This window comes from Podarcis melisellensis, assembly GCF_964234715.1.
Source record: "Podarcis melisellensis genome assembly, chromosome: 8".
NCBI classification, from domain to species: domain Eukaryota; kingdom Metazoa; phylum Chordata; class Lepidosauria; order Squamata; family Lacertidae; genus Podarcis; species Podarcis melisellensis.
This window is the reverse complement of record NC_138540.1, coordinates 44,318,383-44,330,452: the sequence shown is the minus strand read 5'-3', so window position 1 is coordinate 44,330,452 and position 12,070 is coordinate 44,318,383. Positions and strand designations below refer to the sequence as shown.

The window sequence follows — 12,070 nt, the reverse complement described above, 5'->3', positions numbered from 1 at the left end:
ACCTGAGCACAGCACATTCTCTCTCCAAGAGGGGCATCAAGCTGGCACTCTAGCCATCACTGGTGAAAGGGGCTTCAAGCTGTGAAAATTGCTTGGGGTTCTAAGGACGGGGCTGGATTTAACAGGACATGCCTCCCCCCCCCATATCCTTCAAACCTAACCCTGTAAGGGGAGTGCAGCTCTGGCCAGAGAAGGCCAAACTCCACCTCCCAAATCTGTTACCCTAAAGGGGTGTGTGGGTTGAAGAGGGTTAATTGCTTGGATACTGGCAGAATTATGGAAGAACATCTGGGGTGCCTGAAGAAGGGGAAATTCTTCATCCAACCCCAAAAGCCACCTCTGGCCCAGAAACAGTCCTTGGCAAAAAGAAGTTCCCATGATGATAGAAGAGGATTCATCTGCCACATGTGTGTTTGTGTGTGTGTGTGTGTGTGAGAGAGAGAGAGAGAGAGAGAGAGAGAGAGAGAGAGAGAGAGAGAGAGAGAGAGAGAAACAGAAAGATTAGGCTCTTCTTTCGCCCCTGCAGCTGGGAGAAACGAGTGGATCCCCGTGGCAGGTACTACTATGTGGACCACAACACTCGCACGACCACGTGGCAGCGCCCCACCGCCGAGTACGTGCGCAACTATGAGCAGTGGCAGAGCCAGCGCAACCAGCTTCAAGGAGCCATGCAGCAATTCAGCCAAAGATTTCTCTACCAGGTGAGGGTGTTCCCAGCCCCAGCCAACCAAACTGCACAGAGCGGCTCTGCCGCCTTCCCACAGCCACCAGTCCCTTTGCTAGGCTGCGAGAGCAGTGCTCTAGGCTGCAGAGAAATAGCCCAGGAGAACTGGGTACCAGGAGGGCCTGCATCAAAGATGCCTACTAATACCTGCTGGTATCTACAGCAGAAGAGATCCAGAGGAAGAGCTGCAAGGGGACTTGGTTAGCTTACAGACAGGCCCCTTCCATAGCCCCATCTTTTTGTGGCTTTGGTAGCCATTTCCTGCTGGCTGCCTCTGTCCTGCCCCTGCCGCAGTCTAGTTTTGCTCTGGAGCCTTCCCTTGAGGGCTCTGAGAGCCTGATTCCATTACTAATATTGTTTGTTTCATTGTCACTACCCATAGGCAGCCCTGTAACAGAGATCCCAGGGCAGCTTACAGCAAGTAATAAAAGACAATGAAACAGTATATATTGAGAAAGGAGCAGCCAAGAGTAAAACAACATGAAACTGAAAGAGAAGGCCCTGAGGTTCCCCTCCTGGCTGCTACTCACAGGACCCCCTGCCCCTTAGTGAGGCCAGAAGCAGGCATAGCTCCTGAGCTCATGGGGCCCTGCACAATCCCTCTGCCCAATGGCCCTGTAAGAACACCACTGTTCTGTGTCTAATGTACCCTTAAGGAGGCCTTGTGAATGTGGTGCCTGTGGCTTGGAGTGTGGAAAGTGGCCAGTTTTCATTTAGGCATGAGCGACTAGAAATGTCTGCTTGAAATTCAGGGAATTGGGGTAAGGGGAGACTGTGTTTCCCTAGTCCTGTGAACAGATCTGGTGTGAAGCTCCCTTTTATGATTGCCAGTACTGCTGGCTGTCCTGAAGGAAGATGTCAGTCAGGCTCCCCTCCTGCCATTCTTGCATTAGATGGTGATGGGCAGGACTCTCCAAGAATATATGATGCGGACCCCAGTCTGGGTGCACTGCAGGGTCAGGACTTGTGGTGAGAGCCTGCTGGCCTTCCGTGGCTTGGGAACCTGATCCCCACTCCACAACACAGGAGGCACAAGACCCCGGCAGCACCGTGGTGGTCAAAATAGAGGCCTGCATCTTGTTGTTATTCCCTTCTGTTGGGCCGATGGCTTATTCTCTGCCTCTACAGCCACCCCACAGCCGACCACACATTACAGTGTGGAGAAAACTGCTCTTTGCCACACCAGAGCCGCTCCCTCCACGTGGAAAGGTTTCAGAGGGCACCATTGTTCGCCTTGTAGTGACTTTGCTGGCCAATAATGGAGTTGCTGTTCCCAGGAAGGCGACCCCAGCTTTTTGAGGGGTGTGACAGGAATGGGACTCTGAGCGAAAAGTCTTTTGACGTGAGCCTCCAGGTCCCAGGAGTTCTGTCTGGCCTGGCTTTCTCCAGAGACGCATGAGGGAGGGGGCCTAATCTAAACAGTGCGCTGCTGAGGAACTGTCTCCCCCTCCCCAGCTTGCCCAGCAGGCTTGAAATGGGTCCCCCGGCCCAGCCTGCCTGGAGTTGGATAAAGGTGCTTTGTATGGGGCCTGGACCTGTGGGGGGCTGTGGGGGAAACGCCTGTCTGTGCGGCATGAATGTTCCCTCAGTCCGTGAGCATCTCGCGCCCGGCCGTTGGGTTTCACGGTCCTCTGTGAGGGAGGCAGGGCAGGCAGGGAGGGAGGAGAGGGAGGAGGAGGAGGAGGCAAGCAGCCCGCAGGCCCAGCCAGGAAGCTCTGGGCGTGGACAGGGCTTGTGGGAATGATTTCATTGGAAAGGCCTGCAATATTCCTCCCCCCCCCCCCCCGGTTGTGTGTGGTTCTTGGAGGAGGTTGGAGGTGGGACTGTGGTGGGGCTCTCAGTTGCCTCAGCCAGCACAGGGGCAGCAGCAGCTGCTTTCTTGCCTCCCTCCCTTGCCTGCCTGCCACCTGGGCTTTTGCAGCTCCTTCGCTCCTGTCCTCTGCCCCAAGCCGCACACATTCAGGCATTTGCTGTTCCCACAGTTGATTGCAACGTGTGTGCTGTTGTTTTTTTAGCCAACCTTGGCGGGCGGTGGGAAGAGAAGGCAGGGTGGAGGGCAAAACGGCTGGACCCCATCCTGCCTTCCAGCACTCTCTCTGCTAACCCCCGTGGTGTTTGTTTTGCCCCCTCCAGTCGTCGGGTGCCCCGTCTGACAATGACCCGCTGGGCCCCCTTCCTCCTGGCTGGGGTAAGTACTGCCTGGCTTCTTGGGCTTGGGGCTGCCCTTCCTGCTGCTTGTACTGCATCTGCCTTTGGTGTAGGTGGGGTGGGTGGACTTCTCTTCCTTAATGCTGAGGGCAGGCAGGCACAAAGAGTTTGTGTTACTTGGCCAGCGAGACCTGCCTGAGTTCAAATCCTGATCTCTTGCAAAACTGTCTCCCAAGTCCAGCAATGCTTCTGCTGCCGGTGGTGCGTTTCCAACCCTGGCTTCATTGGTTTCTCTTTCTCTTATTTGGAGGGGGGTGGGAGCTTCTGCTGGGCTCCCCTTGGAGCCTGCCTTGCCCCTGCTGCACCTGGGGGAGAAGGGGAGGTGACGCTAGGCAGCACAGGGGATGGAGAGAGCTTGTCCATGGTGGAGACACTTTGGGAAGCAGGTAGAAGTGATTCTTGGGATGTAGAGCCACTGTGGAGCTTAAGATGTGCCAAAGGAGTCAGGGCTCACTGATCTGCTCCTAACCCCTGGGGAAGGAGGGAAGTGTGTGTGCATGGGGAGAGGATGCTGCCTCCTGTTGGACCCTGGGACAATTAGAACGAAACCAAGGAGTGTCAACAGTCATTCTTCCCGCCTGCCCCCTACCTTTGTGAGAAAATTCAGAAGAAGCCCAGAGGGGCTGCAGGGGCCAGATGGGATCTGTGTTGCTGACACTGGACTGTGTGTGTGCTCTTGTAAAAGGCCTAGCAGAAATGTTGTGGGAGGCCACTGGGCTGTACAGTGGGTTGGGGGAGTGGGGTCTGGAAGTCCAAACATCAGGAATTGAGAGCTCCTTTTTGAAACTTAGTGTGTGTTCGGTCAATTCTCCACCCCACCCAATTTGGGACTCAGGACCTTGGCAAGAGCAGCCCCAGGAGAGGCAGGGACTGCCTGCAAGGATTCAGGAGCTGAGAAACAGGACTGGATGGACTTGAGGAGAGACGCTCTTGGATACCTGGAAAGGGACTGCTCTCACCAGGGGGACCCTTTGCAAACAGTCTCGAGAGAAATCATTGCGGCTTGGGCCAGCGATGCCACTGTGGGCTGCTGGGATCTTTGCCTGAGCATCAACAGCAACTTCCCTTGGCTGGAGACAGAGGAGAGGTTGTCAGCTGCTGCTGCTACTACTACAGAGGGCTGAGCATCCAGCCTCACTGAAACTGGGTCCCGGTGTCTAAGAGAGAGACAGATGTCAGGGTTTGGCTCTTGGCAGTCTTGCAGACCTAGTGCCCTTGTGGTGGTCAGGGGAGTTTGAAGAGGATGAACAGACGCAGCTGACAGAGTTCCCTGTAGCCAGACACCTGCTGGCCATCTGCCGGATCATCATGAGGACCTGAAAGGTTTTATGTGACCCTTTGCCCCTCATCCTGGGCAGGGAAAGACAGAGAGGACGGCCCTGGGGTTAAGCAGGGAAGGGGCAGTGGTGATGCACCTTCTTGCTGTTTGGATCCTCAAGAGCACAGGCTACCACGGCTGTGGGTTCTTCTTGCTCTCTCAGGGTGGTGATGGGGGTGGGAGCAGACTCTCTCCCTAGGAGTCAACAAATCTGCTTTGCCTTTGGCTGATCCTGCACACACAGGCCAGGCTCCCTACCCAAGTCGCTGAGTCTCCAGGACAGCCCTGCTGGGGCTGAGAGGTCAGAGGAAGGGCCAGCTGTTTGGGGGAAGTTCAGGAGGGGGGGGTGCACTGAGCCCCTCCCCACCTTTTGCAGGCCTGGCGTTAGGTTGCTTGCTGTGGTAGAAACATCAAGGGCTTCAGAGCTGAAATGGGGGGAATGATCAAGCATTGTAGTGGGGTAGAGGTGAGCTTGAGTGAGCAGGGAAGGGGGAGAGAGAAGCTGTCCTACTTGTGAGCTTGCAGAGGAAGGAGGTTATCACAGACTCTCATTCATGAGCACCACCTCCCTCTCTGGGAAATGGGCGCCTTAAGCTAGGCCTCTGAGGCTGGGAGATGAGCTGTGCCAGAGCCAAGGGGGTGCTGACTGGCATGCAAGTTGTGTTCCCCTAGAGGAGGAGGAGAGGTGGTCCCCAACCTGAGACCTTCCAGATGTTTGAGACTCCAGCTCCCATCAGCCCTAGACAGTGGAGTACAGGGTACCTCCAGCTGGAGGGGTGCCAGGTGGGGGAAAGATGGATTCCCTGTGGGAAGAGGCTGGTGTGTCTTGGGCCTCTTCCATGCAAGACTTGGAGGCACTATTCTCTGCTGTGACAGGGAGCATGTTGGAAGACCCTGGCATGTCAGGCTCATCCCATCTGAGCCTGGCTGCTGTGTGTCTGCTGGTTCTGGATTCCCCATTAGATTTCCCTGCTGGGCCCCAATCCAGCCTGGCCAGAGAGAGGGAAACTAACATTACCTCTCCATTCTTTCCTTCTCCTTCCAGAAAAAAGACAGGACAACAGGCGAATCTACTACGTGAACCACAACACCCGCACCACACAATGGGAGGACCCCCGCACCCAGGGGTAGGCTTGGCTTCCTTTTGCTGGCTTGCACTCCGGGACTCCTGTCTAGTAGCCTTGGGGCAACTGTGAGGTCTCTTCAGCCTGCAGAGAGGCATAGGAAGCCTGCAAGGGGTCTCAAGCTGTCCACCAGGCCCCACAGATGGGCCTGAGTTGCATCATTCCCATCTCTTTCTCCTGCCCAAGGCTGAACTGGGGCTAGCCTACTGGGCATGGGTGAAGCACTTTGTGAGCTGGGTTGAGGCCGCCAGGAGCAGAAGCTGCCACTGCCTCCAGCTGCAGTTGGTGGGTCTGGGCAGGAGAAAGAGATCAGGCCAAGGTGTGTGTTGCCACTGAACTTCTTACTCTGCTCAGGATGATCCAGGAGCCAGCGCTGCCACCTGGCTGGGAGATGAAGTATACGAACGAGCGGGTGCGTTACTTTGTGGACCACAACACCCGCACTACCACCTTCAAAGACCCCCGTCCCGGGTTTGAGTCAGGGTAAGTCCCTCCGGCGTGGCGCTCTGCCCTCTCGGCACTGCCTAGCATAGCCTCCAGGTGCCTGTGGGTTTCTTCCCAGATGGAGGATTCCTTGCGAGGAGGGATTTTTGACCATCTGAGCCTTGTTTGCCAGCCAGGCTTTGAGGGGTGGTGCAGTGCATTGTGGGAGCTTTTAGGACCTTCCAGATACAGTGTTGAATATTGTAGAATATCCACTCTGTGTTCTTGGAAGGAATCTGGAATGTTCACACAAACTTAAACTGTGGGAGAGAAGGAAACCAGTCAGTCTCAAGAGCCAATAAATGTGAATGTGGCCAGGGCCCCACTAAGGCCATGTTTACTGTTGCAGGAGTAAGCAAGGTGGGTCACCCGGAGCATACGACCGAAGCTTTCGCTGGAAGTTCCACCAGTTCCGCTTCCTTTGCCACGTGAGTTGCTCATTCACCATGTTCCCAGCAGGGCAGGAGGAGAAACTGCGAGATTCCCAGAAAATCTGTGGCTCCCGGTGGCGGGCGGTGGGTGGGGATGAGCATGTCCAAACCTAGGCAGGATGCAGGGACCAAATGTGGGTCGTTGGGCCTCTCACAACCTATATCTCCTTCACAGTCCAATGCGCTGCCCAGCCATGTCAAGATCAGTGTCTCTCGGCAAACACTCTTCGAAGATTCCTTCCAGCAGGTGACTGAGGCCTGGGTCAGAGGGAGGGAAGGGGAAGGGAGGCTGGTCATCCCTTGTCCTCTCCCCACTGCGCCTGCCAACCTCACTTCTCTCTGCTCAGATCATGAACATGAAGCCTTACGATTTGCGGCGTCGACTGTACATCATCATGCGTGGGGAGGAGGGTTTGGACTACGGTGGAATTGCCCGGTGAGTCGGCACAGCACAGTGGGGTGGGGGTGGGAGCTTCAAATTTCCACCCTCCCTGGTCCTTCGGGATTTATCCCCCCCTGGGAAAACTGCTGAAGCAGCAGCGTGGAGGTGACTCAGGACATTGGGGTGGGATCAACAGGGCCTGGCCTTCTGCAGAGAGCATGAGAGGGTCCCCTGGTTGGCTGGCTGTGCAGCCTGAGACTTGAGAGGCCTCCTGGTGGCCTCCTCTGCAGAGCTTCGAGTCCAGCGTGTTCCAGACGGGCTGCCACTTCAGCTCCAGACGGCAGCCACTCCCACCCTGCAGGAGCTTCTGACGCATCTCCCTGTGTCCTGCCAGTGGTTTTACCCTATGGTAGGTTACGTCATGCTGTTCTACCACAGGGTAGAACCACGGACAGGATGCGGGGGCTCTCTGCACCAAAGGAGGGAGATAGCCAAGAGAGAGCAGTGATTGTGGCTGCCGAAGGAGCGTGTGTGCGCAGGCCCCCGCCCACCCTTGTGCAGGACGGGTGACAATGGTTGGGCCTGAGTGGCTAGGCTGGGCTGGCTCTCATCAGCCATCCTTCTCTCCCCCCCCCCTCCACCCCAACAGCGAATGGTTCTTCCTTCTGTCCCACGAGGTGCTCAACCCCATGTACTGCTTGTTTGAATATGCTGGCAAGAACAACTATTGCCTGCAGATCAACCCTGCCTCGTCCATCAACCCCGACCACCTCACCTACTTCCGCTTCATTGGCAGGTTCATCGCCATGGTGAGCATCTCCTGTACTAGCACCCGGGGGGTGGGGCCAAGGCTGCCTCTGCCTCTGAGGGCTTTTTTCAGGGGAGGCGTGGGGCTGGCTGGGGCTTCTGCTGCCTCTCACTACCTCGGGAGTTCTGCCTTTCACCTTGACTGCAAAATCATTGGCAGCTGTGCTTTCCGTAGCATTTGCACAAGCTTCGCCACTTGTATTTCGTGGGTGCTTGCTCACAGTGTAGGCATCTTTTCCTCTAAACTCAGGTTTCCAACCAAGAAGTGCAGGTCATTGCACAGCAAGGGCCATAGCTCAGCGGCACTGTGTTCGACATTGTGCCCCAGGTTCAATCCTTGGCATCTCCAGGTGGGCTGGGAAAGACTCCTGCCTGAAAACCTGGAGAGCCGCTGCCAGTCAGTGGAGACAGTACTTTGCTTAGGAGGGCCAATGGTTTGTCTTGGAATAAAGCAGCTTTCTGTGTTCCTATGAAGCTGCTTTAGGTCAAATCAGACCACGGTTTGATCTATCCTAGTATTGCCCAGCCCAGCCTGGTGCCCTCCAGATGTTTCAAATGGCAGATCCCACCACCCCTAACCATTGGCTGCGGCTGATGAAGGGCACCAGGTCGGGGAAAGCTGCTGTTTTTCTTCAGGAGGCTAACACAGCTACTCCATCTCTGGGATTTGATACTGAGCTATAGTACTTGTGGCATTCAGGAGAGGCTACTGTGAAATCCTCAGGAGCGATGCATCAAGTGTTTGCTCTTAACAATCTCTGAGGTGAAAGGAGGCACCCTCCTCCTCCCCCACTAGCACCCATTGCCATTAGTGGCCGCTTTGCAATGTTCATCCTGTCCAGTTCCACCCACCTCACCTGGCCAACCAGTGCTCTGGCAGCATTTTGCTTCTGGCTATGCTGCTATTTCTCCACTGTATTCTGGCCATTCGTGGATCACGTGGGGAAGGACATGATGGTGTCACGGCACTGGCCAAAAGCAGCTATGAACTCTCCTTAATTTGGGGTGGGGTGGGGATGTCTGTTGCCAAGGCAACCCTGTTGCCCGTTGGCCTGGTTCCTTTGGCAACAGGGACACATTTCTGCCCCTCCAACAGTTTTGCTGGGAAAAGGTGTACACAGGAAAGAGAAATCATTTTTTCCCCTGGAATAAAAAAAGAAAGGGAGTTTTGCAGAGTGGGAATCAAAATATTTGCGTTCTTCAAAACTAAATTTAATTCCGTGGCCAAGGACGGCTTTGTATCCATTGAGTTCCGAAATGGCACGTAAAGTCTCCTGTTCTGACTTTCTTGAGCAGAAAGGAAGCAGCCAGGAAAAATGGATCAGGTCAGGTGGCCTCTTTGTGACAAGAGTGTGTCATGGAACACTTTCTTCCCTTGTTTTTTTCCAGAGTTCTGTATTTTTGTTTCTTAGCAGAGAAAGGAGTGTAACTCCCCCCCCCCCTTTGATCCTCCTAGCAGAGGGGGAGGAGAACTTGGGCCTTTGGCCTGAGAATTCTACAGGAGGAAAAGGCAGCTGCCCACACCCAAAGAAAGGGGCTGCTTGGGAATTACCAAGAGGGCAGCGCTGCCCCTAGACCGAGTCTCGGGGCCTGATCCTGGGTGGGCTTGCCCTCCTTTGGCCTTTGAAAGAGCAGGAAGAGCTTTTCCCAATGGTTTCCCCTCCTGGCTCCCCCTTCCCCTCCAAACCCTAGACTATTACTCACCACCAGGCTGGTCTTTTCCAGACGCGCAAAAGCGTCTGCATTATTCTTGGCTCCCAGAAGACCGTTCTGTGGCCGCGGAGTTTTGATTAAACAAACGTTGCTCCAGAGCTGTTTGGGGAGCAGGCTGGCTGCCTCAGCTCCCCAGAGGGGGACATTTGGGTACCCGCTGGAAAGCAAAGTGTGGGTGGGGGGAGCTAACAGTCCCTGCGGCTTTCAGCCTTCAAAGCTCTTTGTTGCTTCAGGCGCAGGTACTGCCAAGTGCCACTAGAAACATAAGGACCCTTCCTTGGGTCATCTAGCTGAGTATTGTCATACACGGGCCGGCAGGGGCTTTCCTGGATTTCAGGCAAAGGTCCTTCCCAGCCCTGCCTGGAGATGCCATTAGGGATTGAATCAGGAACATTCTGCATGCCAAGCAAGGGCTCTGCCACTTGTGGGTCCTTATTGTTGGCAAAGGAAGAGAGGGCTTTCTTCTCGGTGACCTCCCTGGAGAACCATGCCTAGCACCCATTTTGTTGCCTTTTAGGCATCAGGGTGAGGCACCCAATTCTCTGGGCATTGAAATGAGTTGTGTTTTAAAGACTAGAAATGGGAGTCCACACACACACACAACCACTATGCTACTTTATGTGATTTTTGCCGTGTTGTCGGCTGGGATTTCTGTGGGACTTGGATTCCAAATGAACACAGGGCTAAATGTTTCTGGTATATTGGCACCTTAAATTTTTAAAAATGAATAACCTTGGAGCCTGGTGTGCAGTGGAGGTGTGTGTCTGGGGGAATGCAAGAAGAGAGTTGATGGGATCAGCTGCCCCTTTGATGTGTGTGTGGGGGGGGGATGTGTTGTATTTTTGCTTTTCCTCTGCAGTTTGGTGCTAAGCTTGCTCTAACGTACTTTTTTGGGGTGGGTGGGTGTCTCCTTGTGCCGCAGGCTTTGTACCATGGCAAGTTCATTGACACGGGCTTCACACTGCCCTTCTACAAGCGCATGCTGAACAAGCGGCCGACCCTCAAGGACCTGGAGTCCATCGACCCCGAGTTCTACAACTCCATCGTCTGGATCAAGTCAGTGCTAGCAAGGGTGCTGCTCCCCCCCCCCATTTCCTCCTGAGCCTGTGTCCCATGGAGCTGCTGCCCCAAATCCACTGATGGCTTCCACAGCCACTTTTAACCTGTGGTGATCTCATAGCACCCAGCTTTACAGCCCCCGCCCCTCCTATTGCTGTCGCTTGGCACCTTGCCCAAGTGTGCAGCATTTAGTTGCTCTCATCTTCTGTGTTTCATGTGCCCTGAAGGCTGAGGGTTGCAGTCTAAAAGCAGGAGGGGCAATCTGCCAGCCCAGGGGCCAAATGTGGCCCTCCAGACCTCTCTGGGAGGTTCCCCACAAGGGGAAGTGACCCTCCAGCTGAAATAGGTCCCACCCCGGTGTAAAGAGGGAGGGTGACAAACAAGACAGAGCAAAGGGGCAAAGCAAAATAGTCCCCTAGAGAAGAGACCTTGATCTGAATGGTGCTGTTATAATGAGCAGAAGAGATTTGTATAAGGATAACTATGAGAAAATATGGAATGAAATTAAAAGAGATTTAGAGGTGTGTTCTAACTTAAAATTGTCATTAATGGGCCAGATTATTTTTTTTGCAAAAATATAATGAGCAGAAGAGGGAGGTTGAAACTGGTGGGGGCTGCTTGTGGCACAGCGCCAAAGAATTGTGGTTTGCAAACCAAATTAGGGCTGGGGATGCTGAGAGCTGGTCTTGTGATATCTTCGGGGGGGGGGGGGAATTAAGCTACTGAGACTGCAGGGACAGTTTTGTCCTTCCCAACTAGGGACGCCATGCATGCCTGGGACTTGGGATATCCTGCCATCTACAGCAGCCACTTGGCCTGTGATCTTTAGCCCCCAGAGCTTATTCTTGTAGGTTTCAGTGGCAGCTGCTGAGAGTCCCAACTGTCCTCCTAGTGAAGATTCAGCTGCTGCTTCTCTCTCCCACCCTTTGCAGAGAGAACAACCTAGAGGAGTGTGGCTTGGAACTCTACTTCATTCAGGACATGGAGATTCTGGGCAAGGTGACCACCCACGAACTGAAGGAGGGTGGAGAGAGCATCCGGGTCACTGAGGAGAACAAGGACGAGTACATCATGTGAGTTCCTGGTCCTCGCTTTCCTGAGGCTTAGAGGTGCTTTGAGAAGCAGCTTGGCCAGAGACTCTTTCATTTTGCATGCCATTTGGCTCCACGAATTGCCTCTTTGCTGGGCTGCTGACCAGGCGGTGTGGTAGGGCACGAAATTAAGCTCTGCACTCTGCTGTTATGCTCACCAGCTAGCCTTGGGCATTTGGTGCTCAGTTCCCCATCTGTAAAATGGGAACATTGTGGACCAACTTCACTGGCTGATTCTGAGAATGAATGCGATACAGATGATAAGGCATTTGGGATACTCAATTGTGGTGTGTGTGTGTGTGTGTGTGTGTGTGTGTGTGTGTGTGTTCATTAATCCATGAAATGCAGGGAATAGGGTCCTCCCAAAATCATGTAGCTGAGGTTTGGATCAAGCCAGGGCCAGGTCAATCAGTTGCAGGTCTTTAGGTGCCCAAGGAGTGCTGAGTGGCTGGTCTGTCTATCCTTGCAGGTTGCTGACGGATTGGCGGTTCACCCGGGGTGTGGAGGAGCAGACCAAGGCCTTTCTGGACGGCTTCAATGAGGTGGCACCTCTGGAGTGGCTGCGATACTTTGATGAGAAGGAGCTAGAGGTGAGCTGGGATGTTGGAAGCGTGGGGGCCTCCTCTCCTACCCAGAGGGGCCTGTCCTCCTGCCCTGGGCTCTGCCTTCGTACACTGTCAGGCTGTGCAGAGGTCACGGCAGTTGAGTGATCTACTGTCTGGCTTCCAAT

General features: G+C 54.4%; 2 protein-coding genes across 2 annotated transcripts in view; one reads left to right on the top strand and one right to left on the bottom strand.

Annotated features, from left to right (window-relative positions):
- Positions 1-12,070, bottom strand: part of NQO1 (NAD(P)H quinone dehydrogenase 1) — a 180,277-nt gene that overhangs the window by 37,016 nt on the left and 131,191 nt on the right. The gene's annotated exons all lie outside the window — the stretch shown is intronic.
- WWP2 (WW domain containing E3 ubiquitin protein ligase 2) overlaps positions 1-12,070 on the top strand; it is a 37,838-nt gene that overhangs the window by 22,678 nt on the left and 3,090 nt on the right. Inside the window, 11 exon segments of the mRNA XM_081923298.1 lie at positions 527-701; positions 2,858-2,912; positions 5,296-5,377; positions 5,729-5,857; positions 6,207-6,285; positions 6,464-6,535; positions 6,636-6,724; positions 7,320-7,479; positions 10,113-10,246; positions 11,182-11,322; positions 11,810-11,930. Of these exon segments, the coding sequence (XP_081779424.1) occupies positions 527-701; positions 2,858-2,912; positions 5,296-5,377; positions 5,729-5,857; positions 6,207-6,285; positions 6,464-6,535; positions 6,636-6,724; positions 7,320-7,479; positions 10,113-10,246; positions 11,182-11,322; positions 11,810-11,930 (1,237 nt within the window).